General features: G+C 35.7%; 1 protein-coding gene across 1 annotated transcript; it reads left to right on the top strand.

Annotated features, from left to right (window-relative positions):
- Positions 1-4,637: 4,637 nt before the first annotated feature.
- LOC125838187 (uncharacterized) lies at positions 4,638-9,498 on the top strand. Its single transcript, XM_049517261.1, has 7 exons — positions 4,638-4,868; positions 7,092-7,138; positions 7,435-7,543; positions 8,322-8,484; positions 8,674-8,803; positions 9,006-9,182; positions 9,272-9,498. The coding sequence occupies exons 1-7, from the start codon at positions 4,649-4,651 to the stop codon at positions 9,431-9,433; spliced, it is 1,008 nt and encodes a 335-aa protein (XP_049373218.1). The 5' UTR covers positions 4,638-4,648; the 3' UTR covers positions 9,434-9,498.
- Positions 9,499-21,610: the final 12,112 nt, after the last annotated feature.

The following is a 21,610-nucleotide window of genomic DNA, read 5'->3' as shown; positions in this document are numbered from 1 at the left end:
AACTTTGTCTTAGTGGATAACGATTTCAGCTTACTAAACCTTATAAAAGACCTAGGCGATGGTGACTTTTTGGACTTGTATGTTCAACATGTTATAGATGAGGTAGAAATTATTAAAGATGGGGTCCCTACAGGTTATCTTTGTGGGCCAACAGTTGGTGAAATTATTAATGAGGATGGGGTAGAAAACTCACATAATATTAATGTGGATGAAGGGTTACAACAAGGAGCTGCCCAATCTGAGAATATTAGTGTTGAAGTTGGTGTGGATGAAGGGTTACAACAAGGAGCTACCCAATCTGAGAATATTAATGTTGAAGTTGGTGTAGATGATGCATTAGATCTTGAAGGTGTTGAAACAGATTGGGATATTAGTGATGATTCACAAGAGTTTGCTATTCCAGATGATGATGACTCAGAGATTGATGAAGAGTTGAGAACTCTTAGAAATGAAAGAAGAACCAAATTGCAGAGGAAAAAACCTAATTCTACAGAGGAAATAATTCTTGGAGTAGCTGGTGTTGATAGAAGATTTGAAGACATTGGAAGGAACAAGGCTGCTAGGTATGTAGGAAGATTGGGGGGAGATGAGCAATATATTGATAGTTCAGAATTGGATAGTGATGACAGTAGGGATGAATTTGATCCTGAAGCTGTGGAAGGTGTTGATTTACCAGCTAGAAGAAAAAGTAAAAAGGTTAGATTTGATCCTGATTGTGTAGTTGCTATATTTGAGCTTGGTATGGTATTTGAAAATGCCATAGAATTTAGAAAGGTTGTGGCAGAGTATGCTGTGGAATATAAAGTCAAATTAAAATTGAGGCCTAATGAAAAACATAGAGTCAGAGTTAAATGTCAGCATAAGAAATGCAAATGGTTGTTGTATGCTAGTCTAGACAAAGACTCTGGTGACTTTATTGTTAAGAATTACTATCCTGTTCATCAGTGCCCTACCACAACCAAAAACAAGTTATGTACATCTAACTTTATTGCAAATAAGTTTAGGAACATAATAGTTTCTCAACCTTATATAAAATTGTGGGAAATTCAAGAGTTGGTGAGGAAGACGACAGGATTGTATGTTGGAAGAACTCTTTGTTATCGGGCAAAATTGATGATTCTCAAGGAGTTTATGGGTGATTGGAAGATGGAGTTTGCAAGGTTGTGTGATTATGCAGACATGATAAAACAGACTAATCCTGGTAGTTCATGTTGGGTGAGGACAGACAGGGAATCTACTCCAGGAAAGAATATGTTTGTTTACTTTTATGTTTGTTTTGATGCATTAAAGAGAGTTTGGTTGGAAGGATGTAGAAAAATCATTGGTTTTGATGGATGCTTTCTGAAGGGTGCTTGCAAGGGTGAATTATTAGTTGCAATTGGTAGGAATGGAAATCAACAAATGTTTCCAATTGCTTGGGCAGTTGTTGATCAAGAAACAAAGCACAGTTGGAGGTTCTTCATCAACTTCTTGATACAAGATCTAAACTTAGGCACTGGACATGGATTGAATGTGATGTCTGATATGCAAAAGGTTAGTTTAATGTTCATTTTATTTAATTTTGATCTCATTGTCTATTTATTTAATTATTATTAGTCATAAATTTCAATTATTATGATATGTAGGGTCTTGTAGCAGACATAATGGAGTTGCTGCCAGATTGTGAGCAGAGGATGTGTGCTAGACACATCTGGTCCAATTGGCAGAAGAATTGGAGAGGAGAAGAAAGAAGAAAACAATTTTGGAGATGTGCAAAATCAAGTTTTGAGGTAAAATTTCAAGATGAAATGGACAAACTTGATAAACTTGGTAATAAGATCTGTGGAGACTTGTTACATTATGAAAAAAAGACATGGTGTAAAGCATATTTTAAGGAGCATGCTAAGTGTGATGTTGTTGAGAATAATATATGTGAGACATTTAATTCTTGGATATTAGCTACTAGACATAAATCAATTATCACCATGTTAGAAGAAATTAGACATAAGATAATGGATAGAAATGTTGAGATGAGAAAATTTGTTGACACTTGGATATCAGACATTTCTCCTATGGCAAGTTTAGTACTTGAAGAAAACAAAGATTATGCTAGAGATTGTCAAGTTAGGTTCAATGGCCAATTTGGATATGAAATTTTAGATGGTCATTATAGGCATATTATTGATATCAGAAAGAAGACTTGTACTTGTAGAACCTGGCAGTTGAGAGGCATACCATGTCAACATGTTGTTTTGGCTTATCAGCATGCAGGCCAAGACCCTGAAGATCATGTTGTACATTGGTATAGAAAAGATACTTTCATGAAGGCTTATAATTACTCTATCCAGCCAATACCTAACATGAAAATGTGGCCTCACACTAGTGATATAGTGATTGAGCCTCCTGAACCAAAGCAAATGCCTGACAGACCACCAAAATGCAGAAGAAAGTCAAAGGATGAGCCAAGAAAGAAGTATGGAAAGTTGTCCAGGAGAGGTGTAAAAATGACTTGCTCCAAGTGTCATCAACAAGGCCACAATAATAAAGCCTGCAAATATATGGTAATACTCAAGAAAACCTTTAATTACTTCAATTAAATAGATAAAATGCAATACAATTTTTCTTCTTCTTATTTACACTATTAAATCTTCTGAAATGGGTCAGCCTGGAAGCTCAAGCCAACCTGCTAGCTCAAGTCAGCCTCAAAGCTCAAGGCAACCTACATGTTATAGCCAACCACCAAGCTCAAGTGTAGGTTCTAGCCAGCCACCAAGCTCAAGGCAACGAAGAAGCTGTAGCCAACCACCAAGCTCAGGCCAACCTGTTGGTTCTAGCCAGCCACCAACCTAGAGAACATCACAACATGTTAGCTCAGGCCAACAATCAACTTCTATCTGTGATGATACTTCAATTGTTAGAAGAGTTCAACAAGCTGGAAAAGGCAGGGGGAAAAGGCAGGGGGAGAGAAGGTGATGATACTTCAACTGTTACAAGAGGGCAACAAGCAGGAAGAGGTAAGGGAAGAGAAGGAGCATCAACATCAACACGAGGAAACAAAAGGCCTAAGACTGTGGGATTTGGCATCTACACTGATGATCTAAGTGGCAGACAAACATTAAATGTAAGAGTATAACCAGCTTCAATTATTTATAATCTACTTTTATAATATGCACTTAGTTTAGTTTCTTGTATACAGCCTGATACAACAGGTGAAAGAGTTGTTACTCCAGTTGTTTTCAAGTGTGCAACACCAACAAATATTGATATTGGTTATAAGCCTCGTAGACTGAAATGGAAGGGTAAAGATGTTGTCACCACTCCACAATTACAACGCATGAGTAAGTCCAAAGGGGGTGGATCTGCAAACGTCTAGTGCAACAAGAGCAAGAACAGATGGGTGTGACTACTTTAATATGTTTTGGGTGTTTTTGATGTACACTTGGGGGTTGTTTTATTTGAATCTGTAATGCAAGCAGGAAACAATACTGAGACTGCTTTAATATGTTTTGTGATGTTTTTTATGTACACTATAACTAGTGGTTTAAATGTGGATTTTCTTACAAGGAAATGCTAAGAATTTTTTTGTTAACTATGTTTTTGATGTACACTATAACGAGGGATTCCTAAATTGATTCAACAAAGCAAGTTTGAGGCAGAACACTCCGTGGAGTGCCCACGTCGCTGAGATGAGCAATTGTGTGCGAATGGAAATTTAAAGATGCCTCCGCGTTGCGGAGATGAGCAATATGATAGATTAATGAACAACTTATCTCCATTCCTTCTTCCAAAATCAGTACAACAGAAACACAAGACTACTAATACAATCACTCTAAGACTACTAACATAAATATTTCCATATAGCGAAAATCACGAGTGCAATAACGCATATGATCCCGATTTTTCTTGCTTGCTTCCTCTCTTGTTCATAGGATTTTATTCTTTTCAATAGACCCCATATGATCTTTTTTGCTTGAGGTGGTATTTCATCATCGTACCATCGAAAATAATCGCATCCACCTCTTCTCTACATAAATTATCAAAATAATTAAACTATAATTAGCGATTGACAACGATTTGTTTAACCAGATTAGAATAATGATAAAAAGCTTACCTTTGTGTTTTTGCAGCAAAAAAATCGACATCCTGTATTAAGTTGTGTCCATGAAACTTTCAATTCAGCATTGACCCCACATCGACAGAACACATTTGCATCTGAAGAAGTTGAAATCGACAAATTGGACATTTCCTTCGCTGTGAAGAAGACGAATGAAGAACTTTTTTTTATCTCAACTGTAGCAGCAACAATGGTGAGATGTGGAGAAGAAAGATATGAGAAATAAATAAAGGGGAAGAATCTAGGGTTGGATAAATAAAAGGGGAAGATTTTGACCGTATGTTAAAGTGTGCCAATCAGACACATCAACTTTTTTTTTCTCACTTCACGCGCTCAAAAGGAGTGCCTCACACGATAAGTGCCAAGTCAGCCAGGTGTGTTTGATAGGTACACTTTTTGAGTGGTTTAAGTGTTCAATAGGAAGGAGTCCTTGTTAAAGTGTCTATACGAAAAATCCTTACAAGTTCAAGGGGCCGCTTATGCGTTCTGCTTAATATAAATTAAGACGGAAAAGCGGAGTGAGACGAAGGGAGTAGTTGATTGACTATAGGAGAAATGGAGCAAAGGGTTAGTTCAGAACCGCCGGCAGAAAACCAGAAGAAGAAAAAGATGGCGGAAGATGAAGGGAAAACAATTGCAGAAGGAGAAAAAATTGAAGAGATGAAGCCATGGGAGCAGCATTCTGCTGTGATAAGCATCCCTCGTTTCGATTACAACGCTTCTTCTTCCTTACTCCGCCATTCGCATTCTGGGTTTCTCATTACATGCCCAATCAGTCAGTTTTCCTTACTTCGATTTTTCAATTTCTTGAGTATTTGGGATTAAAAGATTTTTCAATTTTGTTTATTTTAGAACCTCTGCTGAACTTGTATTGGATTGAAAAAATTCAGCTGATTGGATAGTTAGGGTACTGACAGTTTAGGATTGAGGAATAGTTGATAGATTGAAATTGATTTAGCTTTTCAAGTATGTCTATTAAGGGACTGGAATTGTGTGGAAAATGGTGTTCTGTTGAATAAAGATTCAGTAGATTTCTTCTTATATTGAAAAAAAATGGTGTCGCGAGCTGAGAATCATGAGCTCTTAAAGATCAAATATCAGCAAAAACACTAGGTGATTTCTTCTCATGTGTCCAAGTAGGTGACATAGTTACTCGTTACCTGTGCTAGTGGGAGATAGCAGGTACCCAAGGAATAATTGATCCAACTGATTCATGGATTGAGGAATAGTTGATTGATTGAAATTGAATTAGTTTTTCAAGTATATTAGTTAGGGGACTGGAATTGTGTGGCAAGTGATATGCTATTGAATAAAGATTCAGTAGATTTCTTCTCATATTGAAAAAAGAGAAGTATTCTTGCTGGATAAAATGTGTCCATTTTCCTGTACTCAAGGGTGTGGCGCTGAGGTTGTGAGCTGAGAATCATGAGGTAACAGGATCATTTCTCAACAAAAATACTAGGTAATTTCTTCCCATGTATCCCCAAGTAGCTGATAGGGTTACTCGTTACCTGTGTTGGTGGGAGATAGCAGGTATCCCAAGGAATAATTGATCCCAACTGATTTTGAAATGAGGAATAGTTGATTGATTGAAATTGATTTAGCTTTTCAAATAAATGAGTTTGGTAGTTGATATTGTGTGGCAAATGGTGTGCCGGGTGAATGAAGATTCACTAGATTCCTTCTTACACTGGAAAAGAATGTAACCTTTCTAGCTAAGATGTGTCCACTTCTCTTTATTCTTTTTGTTTTTAGCAGCTGCTTAAACTTTGGAAACTTTGGAAAGGTTTATGTGGTAGTATTTGTCTGTTAAAAAGCTACCTTTAGGTACCCTCCTCAGGTAGTTATTATGCAAATTTCTTCAAAAACTAGTTGTTAGTTGGGTACCGTTTGTTCAAAGTTAAAGGGCTTCGTTTTTGGGCCACATCTTTTGAACATGTGACATTATCTTGTTGGCCTTGAATTTGACAGGACTGTCATGTCACTTGACACATGGCATTAGTTTGGGCCTAAAGATGGAATGGACCTTGAGCTTGAATGTTTGAGTGCTTGTAGAACATAGAAGAGGTGAGAAAGCGAAACTTTCTTAAATTCATGAAGTTAAGCAACTTGTGGAGCTTGTTGGTTACACTGTTATGTTGGTGTGCTTTTGCCTCCTAGTATGAAGTTCATTAAAAATCATCTACTATTCTCAAGGAGAAAATTGTAAAATATACTTAACTAGACACTTTCGGCTCAAATTTTGGATTTTTTTCACGTGTTCTCAACCGCCTATTACGTAGATAAGTTAACCACTATAATATATTACCTCCTTTAATTTAACAAATCAGCGTAATTTGAACAAGCATGAGGTTTTACAACTTATTGAGACTAATGCATATAACTAAGGGATGCTTCAAGCTGTTGATTTATCTGTGGAATGGGCGCTTGACAACATGCGCAAAAGTTTTTCCAAACTTTAAGTTGGAAGTGTAGGAACACATCATCATCTAGTTAGGTGCTCAATCGAAACAACCTGTTGTTCGAGTGTCTAACTGAAATTAACTGGCAAGTTTTAGGGACTATCGATGTGTTCCGCCTTAGATAAAGAATGTGTCTCATGAGGTCTCGGGTTCAAATCCCAGCAAAGAAAGAAAATGTTGGGTGATTTCCTCCATATGTCCTTGTCTTTGGTGGACAAAGTCACCTGATTATTATTGTTGGTAGGAGGTATGCCTTGAAATTAGTCGAGGTCCGCAAAAACTGATCCAGACACCATGATATTAAAAAAAAAAGTGTCTTTAGTGCTCTATGACTAAAAGGTCTAATGTGTTGGATTTTAGTTAAAGGTAGGATTCTTTTCTTAAACTTTGAACTTATTTCTTAAAATGGATAAGTGAACAACTCCATTACTTGCCTGGTAATCACAGCTACTGTTTATAGTGTAGCATGTCATAATACAAAAAGTTTATTTGTTTACTCTTTGGTATTCCTAAGAGTTTTTTCCTTTTGTCCTCAGAGAGGGAAAAAAGTGCAACAAAAGAAGCTATAAGTATCCTTGAAAAGGTTATTTGTTTACCTTTTTTTTTTTGGTATTTTCAATTCTTTTATTTATTTTGTTTCAAAAAAGTTCTGGACAAGTGACCTTTGATTTTGTTTTTCCATTGGATCTGAAATATGCACCTTTCTGGTGACTTATAGCTGGCTATGGAAACCTTATTCATTTCTATTCAAATGGTCTTTAAGTTTCCATTAAAAATCCATGTTATTTTGTATTGCACCTATAAGTTGGTGTTAAATTATCTTTGTGACCCTTGTGTTGGAAAGAATGCTAAATATAGTTGTTGCCGTTTGCCTGTCAGTATATTGTTTCAAATCATGATGCTAAGCGAAGGAAAACATGCATGGATGATGCTAATGAAGAATGTAAAGGATCAAGAGAAGGTGCAGCTAATGAACATGTGAATTTGGGTATTAATGCTTCTTCAACATTTTGATATCTGTGTGGACTTTTTTTTTTGTTAGTGTTGATAGTAGGGTGTGTATGACACAAATTAGGGCAGAAGGTTAGTGGAAGCAGGGTTGTTAGCGTTTGGAGTAGACCTAGCCTTATGTTGTTTACTGCGTTTCACGCATCGCATTACTTTCTTGTTGTTACTGTCTCATTTGTTGATTATACGCTATCGTTTGTATTGGCTGTTATGTTTTATATATATCTCTCCTGTCACTTAGATTTGTTGTTCTTGAGCTGAGGGTCTCCCGGAAACAGCCTCTCTACCTCCACGAGGTAGTGGCAAGGTCTGCGTACAATTTACCCTCCCCAGACCCCACCTAGTGGGATTTCACTGGGCATGTTGTTGTTGTTGTTGTTGTTAGTATTGTCCCTATAGTTTCTTGTCCTTCGATTGCTGTTCCTATGTGTTGTGCCTTGTACCTCAATTATCGTATTATTTTGTTGTAGTTTATGTTTTGTTACTATTTGTTGTTTTTGTTATTATCTGTTGTTTCTTGTACTTCCGTTACTTTTAGTTCGGGACTGCTTTTGATTGTTTTTTCTTGAGCGGAGGGTCTATCTGAAATAACCTCTCTACCTCTGAGGTAGGGGTAAGATTTGCACACACTCTACCCTCCATAGACTCCACTTTTGTGGGACTATACGGGGTATGTTGTAGTGTTGATATCTGTGTGGACTTACTGATACAAAGGTTTACTAGGAAGTGTCAAACAGTTCTTTGTTTTCCCCATGCAGAATCTGGTACTTCTATGGAGAAAAGTGACATTCTCTCACTCGTTAAGTTAACGAGAAGCGGATTAGTTCTCTTTAAATTTCCATTCGACAAGTCTCCAGCAGTTGTTGACATCGTTTCGCAGATTTTTCAATCCCTAGAATCTGGAATATTGAAGTCTCCTCTGTGAGTTGCTCTCGATCAATTTTTGAGCTCTTATCTACATGTAATATTGCTTTATGTGGTTATGTTCGTGGTCTTTCTCATTATAGTAGGGCACAATTGTCTTTTCTTCTTTCTATCCTTTCTTGTCTCGAAGATTACTTCTAATACCGAAGAAACTAAGACGATCATGACTTTTATCATGTTATGCAGTTGGTGCAATCGGATATTACCAATTCAAGGTACATGCTGTTTAGATGAGAAGGAACTTAAGAAGATTGTGACAAAGCTTGTTGAGCAGTTTATGAACAATAGGCAGAAGGAGACAGGAAACACTGTTAAGGTAAATCTTGCCTTTCGTAACATTGTGGTACCAGCTAATCCCAAGTTCTCTTACATGAGTATTACGTTCAGTAGCTCAACCATTTTTTCTTGTTTTTCTATTACATCGAATTGAATTTGAGTAGTATGTTCAGTAGCTCAAGCATTCTGCTCTCTGTGGGTCGATCATTCTTATATAACTTGTAGAACTAATGACATTATAGTTTGCAGTTGGGTATAACAGGAGAGGGATTGAAGAAACCGAGATGAAGAATCTAAGAAACACTTCCAGTGATCCTGATATATTTGCTTTGTTGGATCGCAAGAAATGCTTTAGCGTCGTAGCAGCAGCAGTGAAAGAAGTCGTCCCAGATTCGATAGTGGATTTGAAAGATCCAGAGGTTAAAACTATTTTGTCGTCAATGACAAGTTATAAGCGTTTTACTTCCTCCGTATCTTAAATGTACTGAATGTAGCTCCTCTTTTGCAGATCTGTGTGCTTGTTGAGGTACTTCCACTGTCTGGAGTACCAGATAGGACAGCCATAGTTGGTGTATCAGTTCTTCCACGAGCACTTGTTACTACAAAGCCTCGACTCTGCATCAAGGCCTTAGTCTCGGATACAAAAGAAACGAATAAGAAGAAAAGATAACGGTCTCTTCAAGAACAGGACGTATATTTGAAATTTTCTCTCTGTTTTTGTTATTTTGCTAGTAGGAAGAGTATAGAGAACTTATAGTACTTTTTATTTTTAGTTGTGTTTAATAACTCGGTGTATGCCCTACTGTACTCTCTCCATACATAAATATCGTTAGTTCTTGTTTAAGCTTGAAGTTAGTAGTATGAATGATAAATTTGAGGTATCAGTTACCATATGATATTAGTTGAGGTGTGCGCAAGCTGTCCCAAACACCATGACATTATGTGCACTTCTACTGTATTGATATTTCTGCAATTTTCTCGTGCATGGATTAATGTTTGCTGTTTTATAAAGAAATAGCTTAAAACCTCCCTTAAGAAAATCTGTGTGTCTTTCAGGAGCATAGGATGCGCCTTGGACAGAAGGCTATATTTCATCTTGAAGGTATTGCATAACCTTTTAATTAGAAATTAACTGTGAGCATTATCAGAAAACAGCTTTGACTGGCTGCTTTGTAGTGATTGAGCTCTATTTTCTCAGATACTGATTTTTTATGTTACCTTTACTTGATCTCTCAGTTGTTTATGCTCTCATACATTGTTTGAAATATAAGTTGCTGTAAGTAACTTATAAACTACAATGGTGGATCTATTGTTCATGCTTCTGTGATTTTTTGTATGCTTTTTTAAATTTTTAAGTGAACTTAATTTTTGAATACTGGTGTTGTTCTATTCGCCTAAGAGCTTTGGAATGTTTCTTTTGAAAAATCTTCTACCACATATTTGATTTGTAGATAGGATTTGCACATGACTAGTTCAGTCTGAAGGGGTTAATAGGATGCTAGTATTAAAGGGATTTTATAGTTATATTTGGATAGTGAGCTGATCGGAGCAGAATCCTGGGAGAATATCACACGTAAAGAAGCAGTTGGATTATTTATTGTTCAAGTCGATAATCCAAGGAAATGGGCGACTGACGATGTATACAATGTCTTGTGTGATAAGAATGTGCCACCAAGGGGTAAAGGTAACATTTATAAAGTGATTGTCAGACCAATTATGTTGTATGGGGCATAGTGTTGGCCGGTCAAGAATTCACACATCTAGAAGATGCAAGTAGCAAAAATGAGAATGTTGAGATGGATGTGTGGGCATACTAAGAGAGATATGATTAGGAACCAAGAAATTCCGGGAGAGGTGAGAGCATGTGAAGTGGAGATGCACAGATGCCCCAGTGAGGAGATGCGAGACGTTGGCTATGGTAGGTATGAGGATAGGTAGAGGTAGGCCTAAGAAGTAGTGCAGAGAGGTGATTAGATAGGATATGATACACATGTAACTTACTGCATACATGATCTTAGATAAGAGGGTATGGAGGTCGAGGATTAGGGTAAAAGGTTGATAGGTAGTTGAACGTTGACTAGCTTTCCTTATCAGTATTGTTCCAATTATTACTTTTCTACTATCTTATTCTTTGTTTTATTACCACCTGTTGTTTCCTCTACTTCGGTTACCGTATTTTTTGTTGTTGCTACTGCTCTCTTCTACTTTATTTTTACAATGGCTTCTTCACTACTGTATTTCCTTTCTATACTTGTTATTATTATGCTTTACTTGAGCTTGAGGGTCTATCGAAAGCAACCTCTTTACCTTCACAACATCAGGGCAAGACTGCGTACACACTACCATTCTCAAACCCCAGTGAGATCACACTCGGTATGTTGATGTACCTCCCTTGGGATGCCAAGGCAACTTCTAGAATATGCATTATACTGAAAGGAAAATAAGATTTTATCTTTGCTTGGAGATAGGGATGATTCTCATTCAACCTGTAAATATTTGCATGTATTGTACTTGTATCATGATTGTAATTTATTTATTTTTGAAATTGGTAAATTGTATTCATTCAGCATTAAGGCTATGTTGGCCACTTCCAAAACGTTTACAAAAAAGAAAAGAGAGATACCTACAAAGAGCCAATAAAATCCACTGGTTGGATTTCCTCTTCTATACTCTGTTCTTTACACCAAAAACCTAGTGAAGTAATAACTTTCCACTTAATCTTCAAAATAGAGGATTCTTTTCCTTCAAAGATCCTCTGGTTCCTCTCCTTCCAAATGGTCCACCAGATGCAGGCTGGGACTGTCCTCCACCATCTTTTTTGGCTTTTGCTTCCTCCTCTTTTGATCCAACAGCTAAGCAAGTCTGCAGTATGTTTAGGCATGATCCAGTTGATTCCAGCAATGGAAGTGAACATAGCCCAAACTTGCGTCGTTACTTTGCAATGCATGAAAAGGTGTTTGTTAGTTTCTAGTGCCTCCTTGCAGAGGAGGCATCTAGATGCTATGATGGACCCCCTTGTTTGCAATGCCTCATGTGTCAAGCATGCTTTCCTAGCTACTAGCCAAGTGAAGCATTTTACTTTATTAGGAGTCACACTCTTCCATATAGTATTCCAAGGTCCAGTTGACCTGCCTGCAGCTCCACTCAGTCCCCTTTTGTATACTCTGTTAACAGTGAAAATTCCATCATTGTGGTGCCTCCAAATGAGTTTGTAAGGGGAAGGTGAAGATTACAATTCCTGAACCAGCCATGTGTATGGGTAGGGTGAGAAATTATTATAAGAACTCGGTGTATGCCCTACCGTACTCTCTCCATACATAAATATCGTTAGTTCTTGTTTAAGCTTGAAGTTAGTAGTATGAATGATAAATTTGAGGTATCAGTTACCACATGACATTAGTTGAGGTGTGCGCAAGCTTTCCCAAACACCATGGTCATCCAAAAAAAGAAAGATGATTTTCAGTTTGTCATAAAAAATCATTTGATTTTAGTGCATAAGGAATATAAAAAAATTGTAGGTCGAGGAATGTGATGGTGGAGATATTGTATCTGTATGTATGATACAAAAATTGTATCTGGATGAGCACTCAATGGTGTGACCTCTAATAGTCAATATAGTGGGTTGAGAATCATAGGGTCTTAGGTCCAAATCCGGTGAAGCAAAAACACTAGGTGATTTCTTCCCATCTGTCCAAGTCTTGGTGGATGGAGTTACTCGGTACCTGTGTTGGTGGAAGGTAGCAGATGCCCCGTGGAACAAGTTGAGATGTGGGCTAGCTATCCCCCGCTCCACTGTTCTAACAAAGATATTGTCTGTATATGGATGATCCGTTGTAGCAGCTACTAATGCTTGTATTTGGGTAGACTATCTACTTCACACCCCTTGGGGTCCGGTCCTTTCCTGGAACCTTGCGTGAATGCAGGATGCTTTTTGCACCGGCATCCCCTTCTTATCTATATATCGATGAATTGCTAAGTAGTATTATTTATTATGGATGAGTTCACCAAATAGATTTCATGTCTTTTGTCATCCTACTAGGAGAGAAACTTGCCACCTCTAGAAAATGTTTTCAGTTTTTCGTTTTTTTCCTTTCCCTTTCTGTTTTGCTTGCCAAATAAGGGAAAGGGACATTGTTAGCAACTTTTGATTTTCTCATTTACTTCTAATGAGACACCCTAATATGCAAAGCATTTCTCTCTACTTTTCAACTTTACTTGAATCAAACTATATTCCAAGTTCAACAGTGCTCAATCTCGGAAGGTGTATGATGTAGATAGTCTATTGGAGTTCCTCAGTTACCTCACATGCTAAAGTAGAGAGGAACTGAGGTTTTTGTAATATCCCTGCTGTAATCTCCCAACACCACCTTGGTGCCATTTTGATGAATGAAACTTTTTACTAACCTATGAAAAAGAAATGTTGGAAAAGCTTGAAAGTGACCTCTGTAAAGTTACAGCCGTTATCATTGACAGTAATACCTTTTGAAAATTAGAAATTAAAAAAATGAAGTAAAACTATTTTTAATAAGGAAGAATTAATACTGTTAGCAGAGGCAGAGGAATGTCTAGCATGTGAACCGTTAACCTTTTGGGGGTTGATATGTAGGAGTTGCTTAAAAAGAAAAAAAGCAAGAGTCTCAAGGAACATTTTGGGAAGTACTAAATAAGACCGATGCCCTATTTGGGGTTGCATGTTAGGTGATTTAGGTGCATCTCACAGTTGAATGTTTGGCGCCAAATATCAATTTTAAGAAAACTGTTGATATACTCCAGATCCCTGAAATAGAATTACACTGACTTAAGGAAATGGATGCATGAATGGACTCCCAGAGTTGAGACAAACGTGAGTTAAGCTACTGTCAAGGACAACCAACCATTGCTCAGGATGTAAATTAAATTACCTAAGCTGTCTTTTCAATTATATTGCACATGGATTTTCTATGTACTCAATATGTTCCTTTTCTGTGAAAAAGACAAAGTTGAGTACTTGATTTGCTTACCCCTGTTAATGTTAGTTGCACCATTTCAGTATTTGGATATTCCAGCCAATGCCCTCCTTTCTCCATGTTATGTTGCTCGGGCTCTCCCAAAATACAGCCGCACCCGTGTGGATCCTCCAAATATGCACTACTTTTGAAGATATGACATTCACCTGTCAACATTTTTGAAGAGTCCGAGCAATATAGATGTGTGCTTTATTACTTCTCACATTTTATATCCCCAAGATATTGTTATGCCTTGCTCGGAAATCTTGTCAATAAAACAAGATATGGATATGGGATTTATCACCAACAGACAATACCAGAAGCTGGGAAAATGGCAGGGAAAGAAATTTTATGAGCTTTCTGCTTGTGGGATCAACTTTACAGTTTTGTGTATATATATTTGAGTTTATATTGTGTTGAACTGCGTGACTAAATATACTTAAATCCCATCACAGTGAGCACATCAACAAAGGGTTATCATATAAGCATACTTTCTCCGTTTCATGTATTAGTTGTGTTTATATGTGACTGGAGTGCATGCTAGTGTGGAAGAGTTTTGATGGACACCTTGAACAGAATGATTGAAGCTAAGGAATGTTTCTTCAATTACTAGGGGTGCCTGTTTGTAGGAAATAAGACATTAGTTTGTTGTTTTCTTATTAGTCTAAGTACTTTTAGTCTCTCATTTGTAACTTGGAGCAGAAAAAACTGAGGAATTTATCCCAAAGCTGTGCATATTAAATGGGTCATGGAGCAATTTTTTTAGTTTGGGATTTAACTCAAAGTTGGTCACTGAAGGGGGAGGAAGGGGCTCAATATACGTTAAAAGTTGATTTTGCTTTACACCCATAAATGATCCAATTAAGAGCCATCTACAAATTGAGAGTGAGTGACGATGACAGTCCATTTGTAACAATATTTGGCAGTAAGGGATTGCTTAATTCCATTCTTTAGCATGCATTTGCAGCAGGTGTATGACTGTATAGTCTGCTGTTTGGCAGAGGCAGATATACACTTAATTGGAGAAGCATGATAGATGTTCACACTTAATGGTGTCATAATGATTTAAGAGTAATCACAGTTTTTGTTGCTAAAGTTAAATAGTTCTTGTAGATATTTGTACTAGGACTGACTGACTGTTATTTAAAGATGTGATTTTGTTAACCTCCGGTTATGGTTTGATTTGTTTTTGCAGCATTTGTTGCCAAATTCTTGAGCATCTACAAGAGTTTCCTTATTTCAACATTTGGCTAAGATAGAAGATCTGAAGTAGTATAGTATGGAACTGTTTGGCAGTAGGAAAAAGTTTTCTTTGTCCGTTGTGCTCATGTGCTGTCGTGTTTTAATTTAAGTTGGGCCCTAGACATTACTGTACCAGAATCATACTCCATCAGAAGGATTTTCTACTGCTAGTATCTTTGCAATTGCCATGTCGCGGTGGGTACAAGGTAATGGTACATGTTGCAGTTATTTATTTTTCCCCCATCTCCCTAGCCCCTTTGATGAGGAAAGTGAATGAACTACAAGGAGTAGGCGTATGAAATTGTGGGTATGAGTTTTGGTGGTAAACAATTCAATTTGCAGCTTATTGCTGTTTCAAGATAAATATAAACACAACATTACACAAATGCTAAACAGAGTTGTAAAACTCAAGTCAGAACATTACGCAAAGGATAACAATCTACTTTCTACCACAAAGATAACAAGCACATCGTTCGTCATACTTTTACACGGGGAAACAAAAACAACTTATAATGGAAGTGAAGAGTCAACTTAGAGCAAAAGAAGGTAGATACAGAATACACCTACGTCTTCAAACGTTATATTATAACCTACATGTATAACCGTAAGCATTTGAGGTTCTAACACTTCCAAAATGTATGATGCACCATACAACAGAAACATACGAGTGTCTGACGCTAGAAAAATCACCCAAAGAAACTAGTAATTCTATATAGAGAGAGAGTTCCCGTCGAAACTTGTGGGTGGTGTGGCACCCCACAAGCCTTCACATTCGAACCTTTATTTAGGAGCTTTTCCTTTACTCATTAATGCCACACTATCAAATTAGCGATGTAGACATCAACAAATAGATACACACTTCTGACGACTTCCGCAATTTAATACTAAGAAGTGAAAATAGATACAATATTAAAATCCACTCCCTCTATAGAAAGGGGAAAAAAATATGAAGTGAAAAAAAAGAGTTCGTGTAAAAATTGAAAGTCGAACAAAATTAAAGTTGTTACCTTGTAATTCCTTGTGAAGATGAAGAGTAAAGTTGAAATAAACTGAAAAACTATCCTTTAAAATATGAAGAAGAGAGGATCGATGTATCCAGACCTAAGCGACATGGAGTTCTTTCATATCATAATTACATTCACACATAACAAGAGACCATTTTTGAAAATATGAATAGGAGTAACCCCTTGTGAAGATGAAGAGAATCAAGTAGTTTTGAGAGTGAAGAGCAAAAGACCATTTCTGGAATGGATTTTTATAGACAATAATTGATTGTTTGTTCTACCAAGTGAGGGGAAGATTTTTTCTTAGCCAAGTAAAATGACTAAAATAGCCCTGGTCGTCCCACAATTGACTCTTTATGATATACTAAATAGGTATTGCCCGTACTATCACGGTCCCAACATTTAAATATTGTAGTGGTTATAGTGCTTTTGAATGTGAAGAACAATATTTTCAACAATTGCAAAAAATAGAGCTGATATCAAATATACATTTAAGCTTAATATTACAAATGGTTTTATCGTATTATTAGTTTGAATAAATCAACCCATCCCATGTATTGATTTAGGATTGGACAAAAAATGACAGGAAAAAAATCAAAGAGGATGATCATTGTCTGTCACTCCTTGTTGTGCAACAACAATAACTGTCAATAACATGATCAATATAAATAAAGTGGTTGACATCTTTAAAATCATTCAATGTAATCCTAATGCCTCACTATCTAAAATATAAGATGAATTTTGGGATGTCGGTCTCCTCTCAACAGGAAGCAACAATACTTATTTGAAATGCTGAACACGTAGAACCTATAACAATAAAGTAAGGCTGAAACAAAGAAGACAAACAATAAAGAAACAAAAGTATCAGTCTCAACCTTTTAAAAAATAGAACATGTCAGAAGAAAGACACCCCTAAAAGACATATCAAACAAGTTATGTCACATGGGGTAGGAGGGAAAAAAAGGATCTAAATCCAAGAGGAAATAACATGAAAATTCAAGTAACAACCTTAATGAAATTGTGCTGAAATGTATAAACAATGAAGGATCCATGAGAACTCAATAAAAAATGGGGAAGATTAGAATAACACATGTATAACCAAAAATAACAATCACATAGGCCTCGTGCTATTGGATTGTACACCTCCAAAAATTCGAAGGAGCCTTAAAAGCCAAAAACTACTTAAAATAAGTCCAATCCAATTCTTACATTTGATAAATATAGAGTAAATGACATTTCATAAATTTAAATTGGCACAATTATAGAAATATTGAGACAACATATAACAAACATTACTTGATAAGAAAAATGATTCATAAGAAAATCAAGTCCCTCGGGGCCTCATCCACAACCAACATGGGAAACTTCACATGACACAAGATGCTTCTTTGTTATACTATAAAATAAGATTACAATACTTAATTTGATTATTTCCATTCAAATCGGCAATCTACTAATCTACAACTGTTGATGATTGGATCTTACATAAACTATTTGGTGAGTAACCATATGTAAAACTATATGAATACTATTGAAAGTAATACGTTGTCACAAGAATAATCCGGTAAATCTGAAGGGAGTTTTATCAAATCAACTATAAAATCAACATGCATATTCAAACAAGTCTTCAGTTTCAACTGAAATAATATTGCCTATTGCCAAGTCATGTTAACGATCTTTCTTGTGTCTCGAGAATCTGCTCTACATTGTATGCAATGAAACGTGACAATTCAAGCTTATGCTCCGTCTAGGTGCATAAATTGAGTTTGCTAACTTTGGAGTATTATCTTCTGCATTAGGACTTGCAAGATTTTTCACAATACCAGTGTCAAGCTGAACATTAAGGTGAGAAAGTGACTTAACATCTCAGAGTAAATGTTTTACCTTTATCTAGGAAAATACTTACCTGGGTAAATATTTATTTCCCTTGAAGTGAAACACTTATTAGACTTTAGCATGAATATGCTATCTCAACAAGGTAAACAAAAACCTTGAAGAGCACATATGAATGGTCAACAAAAACATGTAGCAACTTGTTCACACTTACGGAAGGATGGGAGAATCACAGAGGCACAATAGAAAATGACTATTCTTGTAATTATTTGGGCTCATGTACGATGTCTAATTCAGTATCACAAGGTACCCTGTTCAACTTTTGTTGCACAAGGTACAAAAATATATAGTTGTGGTCATCTTATCTTCATGTTTCTACTTGATAGGTAGTGCCCGTGCCACCCAATAGTAGTAATTGATTTTGTCTATGTATATTCAGGTGTAGTAGATATAGATACATGAAATGAATGTAAAGGAGCAAAAATGTAATACAAAGAAAAGCGGTGTGTATAGTAATAGATGTATTAATAAATGGATCCAACGACTGGAAAATTAAACTATAACAAAAGAACTTTATCGTAGAACTAATGAAAAATATACACATATAAAAGTGAGGTTAGACTATCTGGTGTATCTGCCTAGATTGTATAAAGCTCATTTTCATGTGTACTATTTTACTAAATACATGATAAATTCCCTAAAAGGAAAGAAAACTTGACAGGTCCTTAAGAAGCGATTTAGGTTAGCATTGTTTCAGTCACTGAAATTTTATAGGTGACAAAGTTGTCATCTTTATGGGATTGTATCCTTTTCTCCATTACAATACCTTGTTCCTTATGTTGAAACACTCTTGCAATTGGATGAGTATGGGTGTATTATACATGCTTCTAATGTTAGACCTTGGAGAGTGGAAATAGATTGAATTAAGTGAAGATGAAGTACTACCTAGATAGTGGACCCATTGGTCGACTTAATGGGGTGGTTAGGCTTAAGCACTACACTACATGAATATCCATCATGGTCGTACCTTGTACTACTCTAGCAAAGAGCCCTATACTTTATCTCTAATGTTATATAGTAATACATTAATAAAGAAATTTTGAAGAGTTGTACATAATCTTTTGTAGCAAGACCTTTTAGCAATGTTATATGCAAGAAACAGATTTCCTATATTTTTTGTTGTCCTGTCATATAAAAAGGAAGTCTAGTAAAAAATAAGTACTTTAGAAGCTGAAGTAATGTCTGACATTAAGTTGGAAGATATTATGATACGGAAATATAAATTTATGTTCCATTAGAAAATGATTTCTTATGAGGGACATAATTGAAGAGCAGCACGAAATAGGGGCTCAATGTGAAAATGAGCCAACACATAAAATTCAAAATTCTTGGTGATTTGACATAGGCAAATGTAAGAGTTAAAGATTAGGAGTTCATTTACAACCTGCAACCAACACTATAGATTCATCCTCAGTAGCATAGTCATTCAAACTTTAATTCCACTACCTATTATTAGAGAAAATGATTAAAAATATTACAGAGGGGCATATAATTTCAAGCAAACTTGTCAGTATGCTAACTCTTCGAATAGCAACATCAATATAATGTGTGATCCTGATCAAAACTCTACGAATCCAGACTATTACACTATTCAATATAATTGTTACTCGTTAGCATACTGACAAGTATTATTGACGATCTGGTTTGATATGTTTTTACTCATATTAACAAAAAAATAAAATATTAAAAATAACAAGAGAACTCCAAATTTAAAGTCTTAAACCATCATATATAAATATTACCAGGTCCAAAACTCCAAATATTATTCAAGATATTTGCATAGAATGACAACGATTTCAAATTAAAGTCATACAACTAAATCTTTCGTTGAAGCCCAACTTAATAAGTGTTGGGTATTTGCCTTGAGTTTCTTACCATAAATAGGTTTTCTTTTCCCTAAAAGGAAAACATAAAGTTTCCATGTATGGTGAGTCATTTTCTTGTAGGAAAAGAGTTAGGACTTTGTAAATAGAGGCTCGTTCATTCTAACTTAATCAGCATTTACAATGTAGTTCTAGGGGCTTTGAAAGTTTTGATTAGGGGGAGAATTTGTGGGACACAAGTGATACGTGATACATTATCACTTGTGTGAACCTCTTTGTATTTTGAGTGAATTGGATGAAGTTATTTCTCTTGATATTTTATATGGTGTATACGTGAATGCAAGTGGGCAATTGGATGAAAATGTCTAATTACTTGTGCTGGATGCAACAATCACTACAACATATGTTTTGTTATCATTTTTGTTTATTCCAACAACTGTTTATCCATTAAAGAAAAAAGTATCATTCAAATATTCCACAACTTTTGGACACCTTCTTTACGTTTCTCCTGATTTCTTGTATCTTTGGTTTATCGTCTATTTAATATTTTTGGATCTTGAATAATATAATTTAATCACAAGACTATTAGCAAAAAATAAATAAAAAATAAAAATTGGAGTCACTACTAGAGATTGTCATGTCAAACAAATTGAATTATACCTTTAACATTGATGTTTAAGAATAATATTAAATATGATGTATAAATAATGTCGAGATTAATTATACAAGAATAAAAGCAGAACATAACGGGTAATTCCATATCAAATTGCGTACCAGTATCAACCTTTATATAGGGCATCTCATCATTTTGTCAAAATCGTGCTGCTACTACTATTTCTAGTTGACTCTATGAAAAATTATAAACATAGGGTGTGTTCGGTAAGGAGAAAAATATTTTTTGATTTTTTTATGTTCAATAAATCAACTTTTAAAAATTATTTCTTCTGGGTAGAGCCGTCAATATGGGCTTGGTTCATTGGGCCGGCCTGGTCTAACCCGTGACTTGATAGGGCTGGGCTACGATTTGGAGCCCATTTAAGAAAAAGGTTTTTTAGTCCGGCCTGAATAAGCCTGCCGATTCGTGGGGATTGAGAAATATGGATAGGGTTAGCCTGTGGGTTAAATAAAAATAAAATAGAGCATTAAAATTAACCAGAGTCTAAACTCAAAATTTGTTTAAAGTTTAAAATATTACAATTTAAATACAAATTATGTTTATAAGATATGTACTACTTGAAATAAAAATTCACTAAAATTTCTAGGGAATCACTACATAGGTCATAGCCTATGGAATATTGTCATAGTTTTTGTGTTTTATTGTCACGACCCGAGAGTACCCCCTAGACGTAACACGGCGTACTTGACCCCGAAGGGGTCTCATACAAGCCTCTAGCATCATAATTACATAAGACATAGAAAATAATGTAGAAAATTTAAAACTTTTACAATAGAAGTCAAACTTCACTTTTCATAAAGGAAAATCATAGGAAATCTAGACTTAGTCTCACACCCCATCTAAAACATAGGAATACAAAGTTTGGGACTTAGCCCATTACATCAATAAAAGTCTCAACATGAGAAGTATAATAGAACTAAGAAATAGGCAATCCCGTTCGAGGAGTATAATACCACACTACCACCTACCACACTACCACTTCTATGAATTCCTCGGTTACCAATTATACACCGAAAAATGGTATTAGAGCTATGGATAATAAGAAACACGGTAAGAAACATACGAGTAGAAAAATAAGAAGAAAATTAAACAAATTATATCCGGAATATAAACAACTTAATATCACAAAGACTGATAACGAAAAATTAAATCAATTAATAGATAATATATCTAAAATAGAATATAAATATATTCAATACTTAAAAATACAATGAATAACAAGAA

The sequence above is a fragment of the Solanum verrucosum genome, unplaced genomic scaffold (genome assembly GCF_900185275.1).
Source record: "Solanum verrucosum unplaced genomic scaffold, falcon-dt-bn FXZP01000079.1, whole genome shotgun sequence".
Taxonomy (NCBI): domain Eukaryota; kingdom Viridiplantae; phylum Streptophyta; class Magnoliopsida; order Solanales; family Solanaceae; genus Solanum; species Solanum verrucosum.
Note: the sequence above shows the minus strand (reverse complement) of the source record. Positions and strands in the feature narration are given on the sequence as shown.